This window comes from Pelodiscus sinensis, chromosome 20, assembly GCF_052426305.1.
Source record: "Pelodiscus sinensis isolate ZL-2025 chromosome 20, ASM5242630v1, whole genome shotgun sequence".
NCBI classification, from domain to species: Eukaryota; Metazoa; Chordata; order Testudines; family Trionychidae; genus Pelodiscus; species Pelodiscus sinensis.
Window position 1 is genome coordinate 3,397,783 of NC_143071.1, and position 17,374 is coordinate 3,415,156.

Here is a 17,374-nt window from a genome sequence, read left to right on the forward strand (position 1 = left end):
TGTTATGCTAGAGGGGACACACACAGGGAACATGTAGAAGATTACACACGTGTTATGCTAGAGGGGACACTCTCTCTCTCTCACCTGAGTTTCTCCCAGCACGTCACGGTTCTCAATAGGAAATGGGTTTTGAGAAATAGAAAAAGTGTAAACTGGATCCTTGGGGAACGTGGTAGTAATCTAAAAATTCAAAAAAGAGCGGTTAGTGCTTGGTGAGGGTCCCTGGGCACCGGAGACCTCGGTCCACTGTCTCCAATACAGGCCGTCCTCAGTATAAGTCCAAGAGATCTTCTGAAACACTTGGACTTCTAGCGAAACAACTGAAAGCAGGGAGGCATGGCGGAAATCTGAGCTGGGACTCGGGACAGTCGGAGAAACGCATCAAGAGCTCACCCAGATCCCTTCTCTGCACTACCGGGCCCGCCCTCGAGCGCAGCCTAAGGAAACCGACAGCATGAAACACCATGCGACCAGGCCCGAACCGACAGCCTGAACTAGTGAGGCTGCAGGAGCGGCGATCGCCTGCCCAGGCCGCAGGCTTTGAACCCCACGGGACGGAGGGAGAGAGCCCTGCACGGGTACAAAAATCTGTATCCGCAGCCACAAAACTGAGCCACAGATCTCTGCATCCCTATCCCCGGACGCGGCTGCCGGGGCCTCGCAGGGCTCTACAGAGGGGCCGTGTCACACGCAGCGCATTGGGGAAGAGGCGCTCACTGCAGGTGAACTCAATCCAAACACGGTTCCTTTGTTTCTTCCCAAGGAAGTTTCATGGAAGCAGAAAACCGGCAGCTTAGCGAGAACTTGGTGTCAGCCCTTTGCATCCGTCCAGCCTGAAAGCTTTCAGCAAGCACAGGCGCCCCAGCGCAGCACGCAGCCGAGACAAAGCCATGCTAGGCAGACAGCAGCACAGGCCTGGAAGCCAAGTGGTAAGGGATTCCTCAAGTGCTCGAGCACCTAAGTAGGATCTCCCGCCTGTCTCCGATCTCGGGCACCTTCCCTCCCCTGGAATCAGTTGTTCAAGCAAAGGAGGAACCCCCTCGCTGACGCACGTCCTCAGGAGTCTCCTCCTGACCCTGGGACCCCCTGCCATCAACACGCTCTTTGGCCAGCTTGCCCAGGGCTCCCCATACCATCGCTGGGTTGGGGGGGACTTTGCCAGGGGCAGGGGAGAATGTGGCTCAGATCACACGCTTCCCATGCTAGCAGGCGGGAAGTTCTCACCGGCGGGACCTGAGCCTTTGCCGGCCTTGTGCATTTCATTAAATTGAGCTTCACGTGCACAGTCCTGGGGCTGCTTATATCGACTGGAAGGAGGGGACGGCGGGTGGGCCACGTTCCCTGTAAGCGGAGCGCTTGGGTGGCCACCCGGTAGATTCCAATGCAGCCCAGCTGATCAGCAGAGTACCCACAGCTGGCGATGTGTGTTCTATTGGCGGTGCACATCTGTACATGCTTTGGGGCACGTACAATTTATTCTGCACATGGATGGAAACAACGAGAGGGGACACTGGTTGTGTGGGCCAGCAAAGTGCCATCACACTGACACCAGAGACGCTGAAATCACGACCATTGCAATTTTAGAAGAATACTTTCTATGGTTTTAGTTTTGTAAAGATGCTTTGGAAATTCAGTTTTCCATCCTTCCAGACTCCCCCTAAACCCATGTTCTCTCAATCTGTTTTCATCTTAATTACACCCCAGATAGCCCCAAACCAGATGCCTTTATTGCTGGGGTAGTAAATACGTTCCAGGGTTGTCAGTGCGTGTGCAGCACACTGGGTCCCACTGCTCCCAACGCAGCCTTTCACGGCATGAATCACATGTCACGTCGTCAGCCCAAACGCAGGTCTGAAAGCAGCACGCCCCACAGAAAACCGCCGGCCGAGAGGGAGAGAGCGTGTTGGCCCCTCCCCACCTGGGCTTTCCCGAGGCGGTGCACCTGTAGTCATGCTCGCAACAGCTGGAGCGGGCCAGTCGCGTTGAATGGATGTAATCCTTAGCGGCACCACCTCCGCTCCCGCGCTATTTCCTGTCGCCTGAGCGATCTGCCTCCCAGACTCCCACGCGGGAGAGCCCCCCGAAGCTGAAAGGCAGGGTCCGAGTTCGGACGCTGCGCCCCAGCATGTTGGCAGCACTCCCTATGCCAGGCAGGGTGCCCTTTGGCTCTCAACATGCCAGGACGCAGCGTCTAACATGGGGCTCCAGCCTTTCTAAGCACGAGGCCACGTTCTGAACTGAAGTGCAATCCAAGCCCAAATACCCTGGTCCCACCTCCTTCCCGCCCCCTCTCATAGGCCCTGCCCCTGCTCACTTCGTCCCCCCCCCCCCTTTCACCAGGCAGGGGCGGATGGTTGGGGCACAGGCTCCAGTCTCGGGCTAAGGGATGTGGAATGAGAGAGGGGCTCAGAGCTGAGCCTGGGGCAGGGAGTTGGGCTGCAGGAGGGGTCTAGGGGGCAGGCTCTGTAAGGGAGTTTGGGTGCAGGGGGCTCAGGGCTAGGGCAGGGGTTTGGGGTGCGGGGGGGGTTCGGAGCTGGCTCCAGTTGGGCCTTGCTTATCTCAGGTGGCTCTCACGTGCTGATGCAATGGGGCTAAGGCAGGCTCACCCCTTCCCTGGTCCTGCCCCACTCCCAAAAGCAGCCAGCGAACTCCCCCCCATCCCAGATCCTGTGGTGCCCCCCACCCTCGTTCTGTGGCGCTCGAATACAGGATGGGAACACCCTGACATCAGCACCCCCTCCTCGCCCTTCCCAGCAAGCTGGAGGCTTCGGGGGGGGGGGGGGGGGGAAGAGGCTCCAAAGTGAAGGGCAGGAGATGCAAAGCAGTGGGGGGAGGGGCAGCTGATGTGCCGGCGCTCGATAGCCTCCCGACTAAACCAGTCAGGATCCCCTGTCAGAGGCGCCAAGATCTACCAGCAGATCCCAATCCCCTGCTCGGTGACCACTGGTCTAAAACAACCTTGCTCCCGGGAGGGGCTTGACCACAGAACCGCACGGAGGGAAAAGGAAAGCATTAGGACTTGGCAGGGAAAGAGCCGTGGGCCTTCCCATAGGACAAACCCGGCTTGCTCCTCACTGGAACCAGCGGTGGCGTTAATCACGGCTAGGGAAGAGACAACTGGAGCTTTCGAATGAGCTCGCAGTGATTTAATGCTCAGCATATCCACGGGGCTGCCCTAGCTCTATGGAGAAATTCTGTTCTATAACAGCAGCGAGCCACTCCAAGCAGCGCCTACTGGAGAAGTACGCGCATTCCTCTGGCGTTGCACCCCCTCCCACCGCAGAGAGCTGCGCTCACACACAGGCATGCTGACTGGTGCACTCATAAGAACGGCCACGGCGGGACAGACCAAAGGGCCATTAGCCCAGGATCTTGTTCTCTGACAGTGGCCAGGGCCAGGTGCCCCAGAGGGAATGAACAGGACAGGGAATCCTCCAGTGATCCCTCCCTTCTTGTCCATTCCCAGCTTCTGACAAACAGAGGCCAGGGATGCCATTCCTACTCATCCTGGCTAATAGCCATTGATGGACCTATCCTCTATGAATTTAGCTAGCTCTTGTTTGAACCCTGTTGAAGTCCTGATCTTCACAACATCCTCTAGCAAGGAGTTCCACAGGTTGACTGTGGGCTGCGTGAAGAAAAACTTCCTTTGTTTGCTTTCAGACTGCTACGTATTAATTTAATTTGGTGACCCCCAGTTTTTGTGTATGGGAATAAGTATATAACTTTCCTCTATTTACTTTTTCTACACTAGTTATGATTTTTTAGACCTCTAGCATAGCCTCCCTTAGTCTCCTCTTTCCTAAACTGAAAAGTCCCAGTCTTTTTAATCTCTCTGCATATGGCAGCCGTTACAAACCCCCCATCATTTTTGCTGACATTTTCTGAACTTTTTCCAATGCCAAGAGATCTTTTTTGAGATTATGCGACCATATCTGCATGTAGTATTCAAGATGTGGGCGTACCATGGATTTATATAGAGGCAATAAACTATGTGCTGTCTTATTCTCGATCCCCTTTATGATTCCTAACTCTCTGTTTGCTTTTGTGACTGCTGCTGCACACTAAGTAGATGTTTTCAGAGAACTATCCACAATGACTCCAAAAATCTCTCTCAAGTGGTAATAGCTAATTTAGCCCCATAATTTTGAACATATACTTGGGATGATGTTTTCCAATGAGCATTACTTTGCATTTATCAGCATTAAAATTCATTTGCCATTTTGTTGCCCAGTCACCTGGTTTTGAGAGATTCTTTTGAACCTCTTCATACTCTGCTTTGGACTTGACTATCTTGAGCAGTTTTGTATCACTTGCAAAGTTTGCCAACTCACGGTTTATCCCTATCTCCAGATCATTTATGAATACGGCAAATAGGATTGGTCCCAATATGGACCCCTGCAGGACACCTCTCGTTACCTCTCTGCATTCTGGAACCTGATCATTTATTCTTATCCTTTGTTTCCTATCTTCAATGATCAATCCACGAAAGAACTGCCCCTCTGATCCCATGACAGCTTACTTTGCTTTGAACTTAAAAAAAAACCCCTGCTATTACTTCTTAAGTTTTTGGCTAGCCGTTCTTCAAATTCCTTTTTTGGCCTTCCTAATGACATTTTACACATCAGTTGACAGAGTTCGTGCTCCTATTTGCCTCACTAGAATTTAACTTCCACTTTAATTGAACTTCCACTCCCATGTTTAAAAAAAGTTGTTTCAAGAAAGCCAGCCGGAGTTAAAACCTTCAGGCCTTGTGGACTTCTCCGTAGGCTTGGTGATGCGAAAGGAACTCTGCTTTGATTCTACCTCCAGCTGCCAACGAGTAAGCACTGCAGCAAATACTTACATCAATGATTAGGTACTCGACAGGGAGCGGGCGAGCTAGCTGCGTGATCTCGTTGCCAAACTTGTCTATGTCCTGAAAGAAGAAGAGTACCATTAGTGACCTGGGGCAGACTAGATGTATTCCTGAGCTTCTAAACTACTGGGATTGCTTTGCAGATTAGGAACCACACAAGACAATTAGTCACCTTCCTCTCTCATGTTGTTGGCTGCTAAGATGTATCGCTGTCCCTGCTGTTAAGTCTGCATATCCCTACTCTTCAGGGAATTCCAACCCAGGGCTCAGTTGATATTAGAAGACAAGCCAAAAGGTGCCATGGTCACACGTCCCCTTCACACTACAGAGGCATACAAGGAAGACTTTCTTGCATGGGCTGTCCTGTCATGTCAACATGTTGGGAGTCTGCAAATTGCATGCGCTCATGACCAGCAGACCCGTTCACGGCCACTGGAAAAACCTGTTCCTTTTTCTTAAATATGCAGATCTGGAGAAGCCGTACAATCTGCCAAGGCCTAAACTTGTTTCGCTTTGTCAGAGGAATTGAACACAAAGTTTAATTATGAAGAAAAACGGCCAGCATATGTTCATTAATCATGAAATGACAATTAGACTTGATTTATGTCAAACACACCGAGTTCAAACACAGCTTCAGAAAGAAATGAATAAGAACTGACTCTTTTCATTACGGATTCCGTAAGAGGGGGACTGTATTTTCTACCTACATCATCCCTTAACATGATATAAATCATTCGAGCCACACATAAATCATACATCCAGGATTCCCAGTCACGGCCATTGCAGGAAAGTTCGCATTTGCCGAGTGGCTGGCAGGCAAATCCCATGACTGTTATATAGACCCATACTTGGCTCCCACATGGTCTCATCCCAGAATGCTCAATTTACTTCCTGGGGACCGCTGTAAAAAAAGACCATGACATCTATCCCTCAGTCCCGCACTGTAGACAGAGGGGGCGTCTTCTGGGGTTTGTGAAACCCTCTTAAAACAGGGCCTGCAAGCAAAACACTTTGGAGACAACGTTGTGGATAACACTGTCCCTTTAAAGCTATGTTTTCTGGCTTTGACTACGCTGCTATGTCCCCTCTAGTAACATTTCTCTACATGAGTCCCTCGAGGACCGGGATTCTCAGCCTATTTACCATTGCGGGTCGCATATGCAGCTTTGTGTGTCATATGGGCTGCACCCACACGATACATATACCCTGCCTCTAAGGCTGTGGGGATGTTATATGGGCCACAGCTGTGCGCTGAATGGGCAGGTTGAGAACCGCAGCTCTGCCATTTGTGTATCAGAAACACACAGCACCCCCGGCTCTGGGCAGCCCTCACACGCTCAGTCATGTGCCTAAGCGGGCTGCAGTAGGCGACTTTGCTTGCAGAAGCCAATGGCACCGAACGCCCTGAGTCCCTGGAAATCCTTCCCTCTTTGCAGGAGCGACCTTCCAGTCTCTGTTTACAAGGGATTCTGATGCGAATGATTTCTCCTGGAACGTGACGAGTTGTTGGCTCCGTGGTTATTTTAGCAACAACCCTGCTTGCTTGTGGCCTTAGATCTCCCTGGCTCAGACAGCAGCAGCCGGAGCCGCGGTGCCTTTTCAGAGGGATCGCGGGGCCCCAAAGCCAGCCTACGCTTCCATCTCGGTAACGCCGCAAGAATCAGGAGCCCAATCCAATCAAGCTACATCAGCGTCCCAAACACTCGCCTGCCCCTGCAAGAATGAACCTGCCACAACTCACACATAATTAGACCATCTGGAATTCATTTTCAAATCTAATTAAGTTCTAATATGCAGAAACATTTTTCCAGCACCTGTTCGCTTTAATCTTTCCCTCTGGGGATTGCCATGTTAAAAGCTTTCTTTTTAATGTCAGGCTACTAAGGCCTGAAAGAGATTTTCTAAAATTGTTACTACCCAATTGACACCTACCATCCCCCAGCTACAGGAAGTACTCATGTCCCCCTCCCCTGCAGAACGAAGTAGGCACCTATCTCCTCCCCACATGGACCGTTTTATTAGGCAGTTACATTTTACAGCCCCAACAAAACTGCTACGAGAGCCGCATTTTCATTCCAAAGCTGGCAGCCAGCAGGACCCTAGCAGCCTGTGGCAAGCTATTACTGTGCCTACGAACTCCGGGATTCCCAGTGCCGTGCATTGCCAGGTGCTCTGCTTAGTAGCCACGGCTCCAAAGGGAGGGCAGCAAGGAATTAACGAAGGCTCAAATTCTACTTGTTGTCTGGATTAAAAAAATAATAATAATAAAAAAAATCAAGCCCTAGGCTCCAGAGGAATTGGGCAATGACTCATCCCAGAGACAGGAGTGGAGTTAGCTCCAACAACCCCAACATTTTCAAACAGTTTGACTTAACGGGAGCACGGCTTCCTTCTCCAGGTAGGCAAATGATTAATCCCTTGGCGTGGCGAAACAGCATTAGCCAAGGAAGTTACTCTCCGTGGTCTCTGCGTCTGCTGGCAAGCTGGCGCCACAGGCTAGCAACAGGGAGACAGCAGCTCAGGTAGAGTTCAGATTCTCAATCGCTAGGGGCTGGCGTACGCACGATCAGCCACACGCGAAGGGCGAGGGCGATGTTCCAAACGCACCTTTGCCAGCCATTTGCCTGAGACCTCCTACCGCCCGATGCAGCATCGTCCCCGTTCCTTGCGCTCCCCTCTCCGTAGCCATCTGTCGTCACTTGACTACACTGTCCGTGCAACAGGGACTGTGTGTGTTTTGTGTCTGTACAGCGCCTAGCACAACAGGCTCCTCTGGTCCAGGGCTGGGCTCGTAGATCTGTGTCCATCTTCAATAACTACAAATGGACCAGGGCTCTTTATTCGGCAAGGCAAACGGCCTTGGAAAGTGGAGACTCCTTTACACCAATGGTGTTCTCTCAAGATCCGCTCTGCCTTGGTTTACACAGCTTAGGTCGCTTTGCAGTTACACCCAGCTGATTTGGGGTGCTGCGGACGTTGTGACCGGAGCTTTTTGTCTGGAGAGCTCAGAGCTGCACACACAAAGTGAGCACCATCCTCGTGTCAGAGGGGGAATCTGCAGCGGAGGTGACGAGACCGGCCTAGCTTGCACGGCAGGTCAGCGACAGAGCAGAAATCCTGGCTCCGTGTCCAGTGCTGTCTTCACTGAGCCAAGCGCCAGTCTCCTGTGGGGCTGTTTCTCAGCCAAAGGGAAACCAGCCCTTTCCAGCTCCAACACGCGCATCCAGCAGAAGGCCAATACAAGTGGGTACTAGCAGCACGTTACACGTGCACGCCCCCTCGTGCGCAGACCACTCACGACGGCATTCTGAGGATCACACACTCCCTCCAGACGCTGTAACCACCGTGACATTCTTCTGATTGTTCAATCTTAGCCACACCGCCCTGGGCACCGAATTAGCTAATTTTCTGAACCAGGCTAAGGACTGCCATGTGCCTTTTACTCATGGAGAGGCAGAAGCAATCCCTGGTACAAACCAGGAGGCTACTGAAGGCCAGCTCTCTCCCACCAGCTAAGACAGGGTGACCTTTGAACATCGATCAACTCCCTTGCGACTGGGAGCTGTCTACGTGTGGCAAGCTTTTGCAATAAGAATAAACTCAGTCTCCTTCCATCCTTCCCGACAACTATCCTCTCGACTACACTCACCTTTGTGGTATGAGAGCTCAGGATAAGATGGAAACACCGCTCGTCCACTCTTTGGCCACACTGGGGCAATGGCCAGAAAGAGCAGCCACCTCAGACCCCTTCTGCGGGTTTAAATGCAGGAAGAAAAAGTGGGCTACAGAGAACCTGTTCTTGCGTGTACGAGAATGTTCCTCGACGGAGAGTTCCTGTCATAACTTGCAGAGAGTCCTTTAATGGAGGCCGGAGGTGCATTTGGTCCGCACAGCACAGCTACCTGACTTTCACCAGGAGGAATTTCAAACGTACAGGCAGAGGGAGAGGGAGTTTAGGAACTGAGCGCTCCTAACACGCTCTGACTGTTACTGGGTAGAAGCTGGGGTTGGTAACCTCCATGGGCCTTAATAAAAACCAGCACAACACTGTCAAGTCATTCCCAGAGCCGGACAAAACGGCGCCTTCCAGAGCTTGGGCTGGAACAGAAGTTTAACAGCTGATGCTTCTCGCGGCAGACTCCGCACGAGGCTGAGCACGAGTCGTCCGAATGCCCTGCCTGAGCCTATTCATCTCCGGCATGTCCCTTTTGTAGCACAAGTATCAGTAACAAGGGCTTTCGTCTTTCCCCTTCCCCAAGCAAGTTTCTTGGCTAGCAGAAGAGCACTGAAACGAAACTCCCAACCAGGAGGGCATCTTGTGGGTGCTGAGATTCCAGGCAATTGCCTGGAGTTCACTGAAGAATCAAGCCCTGCAAACGCGCTCACCCCATGACCACTTAAAGGCGTCAAAGGGTTGAGCTCTCTTACGTTTTTGCTCCATGGGATGGAACGGACAGACAGCCACAAAGTAAGTCTAGCGTGAGGGTCCTGCGCTGCTGCCGTCTGCGCCAAGGGCTCTGCCGCCTGGGATTTGCTGGTGCATACAATAAAAGGACACCGTGTGAGGATGGAAAGCCATGGATGCTGCAGCCTCTCTGAAGCTGGCTTGGGGAGTTGGCAGCAATCACACACAGTGCACAGCAACACGCACAAGGCACACAGCGGGACCGTAGAGATACACAATCACATCTCCAGAGGTGCTGAGCTTCCGCAGGCCCCAGTGACGTCAATCGCCAACGTTTCAGATACATCCCTGGTTTGAACAAGATGGGTAGGTGCCCTTATTTACTTCCCAGAAACACCGGGTGGAGGAGACAGAGGGCAGGGACTTACACCCAAGCCTTCTGGAGTCCTGAGATGATGTGGAACCTTTAGCTGCCCCTGCAGCCAGGAAAGGAACTCAAGAGGAGGTTCACACCCCCAGGGTCTCCCGTGCTAGTGGACAGAACGGTTACCATCACAATTACAGCCATTGCGTGAGGGAGGGGGACGTTAGCAGGCTGGCGTAGAGCGACTGTTGTTGAGAAGGGCTAACCAGTCTTTTTGCAACATTATAATCAGAGCCCCACCAAAGTCATGACCATGGAACCCCCCCACCATCCCCAGGATACCTGGTCTTGTGTGTGCTTTTACCTTGTACAGCTTCCACAGGGCAGACCAATGGGAAGTCCGGGCCCAAATGAGACTGTGGGGGGGGGGGGGGGCAAGGGAGGTCACAGCATCGCCACCCTTACTGCTGCGCTACCGCCCTCCGAGCTGGGTGATCGGAGAGTGGCAGCTGCTGACTAAGGGCCCAGCCCTGCAGGGCAGAACTCAGAGAGGCAATACCATGCTGTGCCATGCCAGGCCATTCTTACTTCTGTGCTTCTGGTGGTGGCTCTGACTTCAGAGCTGGGCTCCCGGCCAGCAGCTGCTGCTCTCCAACTGCCCAGCTCTGAAGGCAGCGCTGTTGCCAGCAGCAATACAGAACGGCAGCAGTACTGCGCCTCCCACCCCCAACCTCCACCTTGTGACCTTCCCTCCACAACTCCTGCTGGGGTCAGTTACGACAGTGTGCCATTTCACTTTTAAATGCTGAAATCATGACATTTACGATTTGTAAAACCCTCTGCCTGTGAATTTGACGGGGCCCTAATCATAATAGAAGAGAATTCTGCACGGCAACAGCTGACAGTCCTCACCAATCCCGCTCCTTGACCCTCTGGGTTTACCAGTGCGATGGATTTTTCCTTTCAAGTTGATCACAATGAGAAAATTCAGCAGGATCATTTATATTCTTAGTTCTGAACACTCCCAATTTTCACACCCGCACAAGCCTCCAGCTTTCCCACCTGGCAGACTGAACTCCTGCACGGCAAAAGCACTGTGCTGCCAGTGCTAATGGGATGGTTTCTGTGAGTAGTAGGGCAAGAAGCCAACATCAAGAGAAAAGTACAGACACAGAGGAATCGCAATGCAAGACGCCACGGAAAAATGCTTTGGTTTAGGAAACTGGGCAAATCTGGTGCCATCAGTTTTCCTGTTTTCATGATACTGAAGACTTGTCTACAGCTGACAGACCATTGAGATGAGTCACTTTCATTCACGTGGGAACCTTATTTTCAGCCACAGCTGTAACACACTGAAGGGCAAACTAGCCTCTGACCCCGTTCCACAAATGCATCTTGATGTGCGCCATACAAGAAAGGCTTGATGAGTGAAGAGAACTGTTATTTTGCCTTGAAGCCCCTCTTTGCCTGCTTGCCAGAGTCCTTGAACCTGTAACACTCTCCCTAATTTCTCCCAGCTGCGTGGCTTTGATCCCTGACACAGACTTCTATTTCTGCAGCATTACTAATTCAGAGAAATTTCTCAGTCGTTTCAAGAGCAAAGACGACACCGGCTAAGGGTAAAGATACAAGATCTTTTCCTTATGTGATGAACAGATTATAGTACCCTTGCTGCTTTACATTTCTCCAGTTTCACACAGATCATCTTTTCCTATTGGCAGGAGTTTAAATGCATCTACTGCTTTATGCAAAGAGTGGAGAGACGTTTAAACGCGGCCCTCCCCCACTTGGATGTCAAATCGCTCTATAAATACATTCCACGCTGCCCAAACATTGGCTTCTTGGTCCTCATTCAACCATCACAATCAACGTAGAATTAACATGGCCATTTCCTCCCAGAATGCTGGTTACGCTGATACCCACACTACTTGGATAGCTTATTCTTGCTCACCAGAGGCACAGCCACGTGAGGTGAAATGTGGCCGCTGCTTGAACACACAGCAACCCTGCACGACAACTTCGGGAGGGAGGCAAAAAGAGAACAGGAAGGAGACTAATTGTCAAGCTAGATATTGCCTGGTGCCTACAGTAATGCTCTGCTATTCTGCCAATGGGAGCGGCTAGGGGTTACTTTACTAACCATCTGTGTTGTCTCCTTGCAAGGCTAAACCTGCTCCGGACTCTTGCGCCCAACAAAATGCTCCGCCGGGCGTGCTGTCACACACCCCATGATGATGAGGTCGTGCCCCTCACCTCAGGCCTTCTTACATTTAATGAGACCCAAATGGTCCTTAAAACCAAAGTGACTAAGCTCACCAGCAGTTTTAAAATGTTCCAGAAAAAGTCAAGGCCCTGAAGCCAACACGTTTGAATTCAAAGGACAACTACGCCCACCAGAGCACTCCTCAAGCCTTCCTATCGCACATCATGAAACGACAATTCTGGGTAAGAGTTAGAAAACATTTGGAATAACCTAAAGATTGACTCCGTGAATCACTGGTGCATGGAAATTTCCACAGAACGCTGGTGTAATCTGTTGTTTACTTGCACTGAAAGAAATGGGTTTGTTTAGTTTGGAAAAGAGATGACCGAGATGATTACAGCTTTCAAGTACCCAAAAGGTTGTTAAAAAGAGGAGGAAGAAAAAAGTATTTTCCTTAACCTATGAGGATAGGACAGAAGCAATGGGCTTAAATTGCAGCAAGGGAGGTTTAGGTTGGACATTAGGAAAAACTTCCTCACTGTTAGGGTGGTTAAGCACTGGAATAAATTGCCTAGGGAGGTTGTGGGATCTCTATCACTGGAGATATTGAGGAGCAGGTTGGACAGACACCTGTCAGGGATGTTATAGACCATGACTGGTCCTGCTATAAGGGCAGGGGACTGGACTGGACGACCTCTCGAGGTCCCTCCCAGTTCTAGTGTTCTATGATTGCTTTGGGTTAAAACTAGAGTTTAGAACTTGCCCCCCTGGCTTCTTGCTACCCTGAGAACGTCTCACAAACACACGGCACGCAGCATTCTGCAATGGTGACGGGCTGGAGCACAATGCGATGATCCTTGACCTGCGCAGAAAGTCGTTACTTTCCGAGATGGAGCTGAACCTTCCCACTCCAAACAAGCACAACCGCCCCCGCTCCTGGCCTCTGGATCAGATGCCAACAAGACCTTCATCTGTGTTGGGGACGTGACACCAGCCCCTTTGGTGAGAACACACTTGAGAAGCACACAAACAGGGAGAGACTACTAGAGCGACGGAGAGAGATGCCTGGAAGGTGTGTCCCCCAATTTCAGGTGGCATCAAGGCAGGAAAAAAAGGTGCCGAGCAGCTCACCAATCAGCAGTTTCCTCCTCTTCACTCAGCCCCACTCTGGGGCCCAACCAAGTATTCTGGCAAGATTGGCTCTCAGTGGTGTACGCTGCGCTCGTTCTAACAGCTCCAAACAAGGCAGCCAGGCCTGGGCTGCACTACTTAACGACCAGTCTTCCACACGCCAGGAGGAACGGTCACAAGCAGATCTGAGCCCAGACCTCAGCTACAAACAAGGATGACGTCGCTGGCTTGGGGGACGGATGGCTAATGCGTCGATGAGCCTCTCCATGAACTGAATTTTCTCCGCACTTGCTCACGAAGCACCAAAATACGGCAAGCAGGACTTCTGAGCCGCAGGCGCCATTGATCTCTCCGAGATCCTAGTCTGACCTTTCCAACCCAATTCTGGAAATGCAAGCGGTCTGAAAAACTCCAGGAACAAACAACTCGAGGCAATACTCCTCTGGAACAAACTGCACGTGAAAACTACATACCCCACACCTACAGCAGTCCTGTTACCGACAGGGCTTTGGCATGCCCCCTGCAGTACGGTTCTCTTGGAGATTCTGGCTCTGAACGTGGCTCGCCTCCACGGTGCGTCAGGAGGGGCCTCCGAGACTCACGAGGAAGGCTCTTACCGCAGGCGCTGACGCTAGCGCCAGAGAGCGAAAAGCCAGCGCTGGGGAACTCATTCCCAGGGGATGTGGTGACGGCAAACGGGGGTTCAGAAAAGACCTAGATAAGTTCGCGGAGGACCGGTTTAGCAGCGGCTATTAGGGATGCAAGCCCACGCGCAGGGTGAGCCTAAACCTCCGACGGCCAGAAGCTGAGTGGAGCAGACAGCGGTGGCTTACTCCAGTGGCCAGTCGCAGGCGGGGTAGTGTCAGATACTGTGTTACATGGAACTTGCTCTGACCCTGTGTGGCCGCTTTCCTGCCCCTGCCTTTTTTTTTTTTTTAATTAAATACTCACTCTAAGCAACCCCTTTTTTCCCTGCTTTTGCACTCGCAGGCGACTGTTCCCCTTTGGCTGTGTGTGTGTGTGTGTGTGTGTGTGTGTGTGTGTGTGTGTGTGTGTGTGTGTGTGTGTGTGTGTGTGTGTGTGTGTGTGTGTGTGTGTGTGTGTGTGTGTGTGTGTGTGTGTGTGTGTGTGTGTGTGTGTGTGTGTGTGTGTGTGTGTGTGTGTGTGTGTGTGTGTGTGTGTGTGTGTGTGTGTCCTCCTTTGGTTCTGGTTGGTGCTCTGTTTGGACAGACTGACCTATATTTTCCTGCTCAGTGTGTTATTGCAGAGGGCCTGGTGCTGCTCTGTGGGTGTCTCAGAAAAGCTTTGCACACAATACATTCTCACCACCTTGTTAGGAACCAGCTTTTACTGCTGCGTTAACTTGGCGCATCGTGCTCCAGCGCACACCGGGTCTAAATATAACTGAGGGGAGGAAGCAAATCCGCTTGGCGGGGGATTAAAGGGCCACCGAGAAGCGTGGCAGCCACAGCCCATAAACATAGGCGATGTGGTTAACTCAGAGTGCCTGCTACCGGCCCCAGGTGGATCACTGCTGCCCTTATTTACAGGCCAGATAGCCAACGGCTACTCCTGCGCTGGAAACCAGAAGAGCACTTTTATGAGGAGGAAATAGCGCTTGCACACTTACTTCCTGGGGACATGCGGTGAATGGCGCCTACCCAAAACAGTTCAACACCTCAAAGACAGCCTTTCGCTCAGCTGGATACTGCAGCTTCCAGAACTAGCCCTCGCTGCGCTCTCACACACACTGGCTGCTACGTTTAGTCTTCGCCCTTACCTTGTAGAATACGTCAGGCACATACTGCTCGCTGCTGGACTCCTTCGCGTAGCCGAGCTCCGGGGCGTCCCGGCACGGCAACAGGCACTCGTCCCGCACCAGCGCCATGCACTGATTGGAGACCTGGTAACCCTCGAAGTGCACCTGGTTGTCGGGCCCCCCTAGAATGGAAAAGTACCTTTACACCACGGCAGTGGAGGAATTTACTTATTCTTGCAAGACACCAGTAGACCGCATTCTACTTTAAACAGCCAGCTTAAAAATGCCATCGGCTTTAGTTAGCATTGCAAGCGGTGTAAATAGTTTGCTATTTGAGGATGAGCTAGTAAGCAAGGATTCCCATAGATGTCCTGTATTTACTTTATACTGCACACGGTTTCACCAGCATTTTCACAGCTAAACTAAGGGCACCAATTCCTGGGATGAAACCCTGGATGGACTGAAGTGAATGGGAGTTTTGCTATGTGTTTTATTAGGCCAAGATTTTAACCTCAGGGCCTAGAGTCACGCCCCTTCATCTTCCTTCTTCAGCAGGAACACTGTCCAAAATTAAAAGCAGGCACACAATTCCTGTTGTCCTCATTAAGGTCTACACAGCAAATTCCAGGTTACAACTTAGACTGATCACCTGGCAAACACGAGCACAGCATTGTCTCAGCCAGTAATGGATGGGCCAGAGGAATTTTGACACACAAAACAGAAAGTCAAAACCCTAACTGCAGATGGCTCCCTCGTGGATCACAAAATCCACGCTTTAATGTGGCTAGTTCAAGCATCAGCAGCACGTCCGCTATTAGAGCATAAGGAGGTATCAGAGAAAATCAGGCACGTATAAATGGTGAAGGGTGTGCTGCTATCTGGGAATCCAGACACCATGAAGGGAAGTGAAATGAATCCATGCAGCAGACACTAAAAAGGAAAAGATGATGGTGCAAATGAGGGATGTAAGCGACTAGTCAACTAGTCCTTCCCCCCCTACGCTGCTGCCTCTATCAGAGGCAGCAAGGAGCGGGGAAGGCAGGAGCCAGTGCTGGGGGAACCAGCTTAAAAGGTGGTTTCCCCCCAGCACCTTCTCCGCAGGGTGGACCGGGCACGAGCCGGGAATAAGCTGGTTCCTGGCTCGTGCCCAGTCCCAGACACTGCGCCTCTAGTTTTTAAGTGTATTAAATGCCTACTGGCTCTTAATACATTTAAAAACCAGAAGCGCAGCGTGGGGGACCCAGCGCGAGCTGGGACAGCTGGTTCCCGGCCTGCTGCGCTTCAGCCTTTTAAATATATTAAGAGCCTGTTAGCTCCTGGGGCTGAAAGCTAACCCTGCTGCGGCTCCCCCACTTATCGACTAAATCGTCTAGTGTATGGAAAATCCGTCGTTTAGTTGATTAAATTAAATTTAAAGATCGCTAGCGCAAACCACACATTTACACTTATACCGTGTGCAAGGAACAAACCGAGTGTTTGTACAAACCTGACAAGCTGATTGAACTGTATCTGGCCCAGGTGATCAGAAAAGGAAACATTCATTTTCTAACCTCTCATTTCTAGCTTCAGTCTCACTCTGATCCTGGCAAACACTCCCAGAACTGAAAGGTGGGCCAGGACACGAGGAAGGCCTGACCAAAGCAAACCCAGGAAAACACCTTGTTTAAAAAGGGATTTGCATGTTTGTCTTGTAAGAAACGAAAGCGTTTTGCAGACTGGAACGTGCGAGGCAGCTGTCTGAGCTCACAGACCTCTTACTGAAAAAGGCCCCAGAAACATCTACGAAGCTTGGGGCTCAGAGGAGGCGATCTAACATTGCACGTTAGCGCTTTATATTGGATGCTCGTTGGAATTCATGCTTTTTCCCCCACTGTTTAAAATAGACCCCAGAATTTGGTTCAGGGACCCCTTAAATGAATACATCTCCTGGCACCGAGGGCACATTGCACTTTGAAGGCTGTAGTTTCCCCAGCACATGCATTAATTGGCCAGGTGTAGCAGAACAATCCACTGCACTTTTCAGAGGGTCTCTGTAAAAAGCTCCCTCCCGGGGATTCTGAAATCGATGTGACGGAAGCGTGTGGGTACTTTACTGTCGTTATTTTACGTATGTGACAGACATTTCACTCCCTTCGGAAGATTCTGAATTTCACTCAAGGGTTTTACGGTACCTGCTTTGCGCTGATGGATATACGAGGGAATTAAAAGTCCCTGCTTTATAGTAAAGCATCAGGAGTAACTTCCAAGACCTCCGAAGCTCTTGTGTTCTGGTACTGCAGCCTCGGTCATTCCAGCTTACAAGATCTGGACATAATGCCCTTAAGAGCTAGCGCAGGCGTCAGCAACCTACGGCTCAGTACGGAACCAAACATGGCTCTTGTGTCATTTCCAAAATACATGCAACGGAAATCAAAATGCTAACTCTGGCACGTAGTGTGCTGCATGGTGCCTGCCCTGCTGCTCCCACCCTGGCAGCAGCTCCAGGAAAAGCTGCCCACCCTGCTGCTCCTGGGGGTGGATCGGGGAGTGGGGGGAAGCCAGGTGGACTCAAGCCCACAGCCCCAAGCTCCAGAGGCTGAGGCTTTATCCATTAGGTCTCTGGAGGACCCACCCTACCTGCAGGTGGTCTCTGATCCTCCCTACCTTCACCCCCC

General features: G+C 51.3%; 1 protein-coding gene across 1 annotated transcript in view; it reads right to left on the bottom strand.

Moving 5' to 3' along the window:
* NPLOC4 (NPL4 homolog, ubiquitin recognition factor) overlaps window positions 1–17,374 on the bottom strand; it is a 49,501-nt gene that overhangs the window by 6,273 nt on the left and 25,854 nt on the right. Inside the window, exons 12-14 of the mRNA XM_075904055.2 lie at window positions 14,742–14,902; window positions 4,847–4,918; window positions 85–180 (exon numbers count right to left, since the gene is read on the bottom strand). Of these exons, the coding sequence (XP_075760170.1) occupies window positions 85–180; window positions 4,847–4,918; window positions 14,742–14,902 (329 nt within the window). The remainder of the gene's footprint in view (window positions 1–84; window positions 181–4,846; window positions 4,919–14,741; window positions 14,903–17,374) is intronic.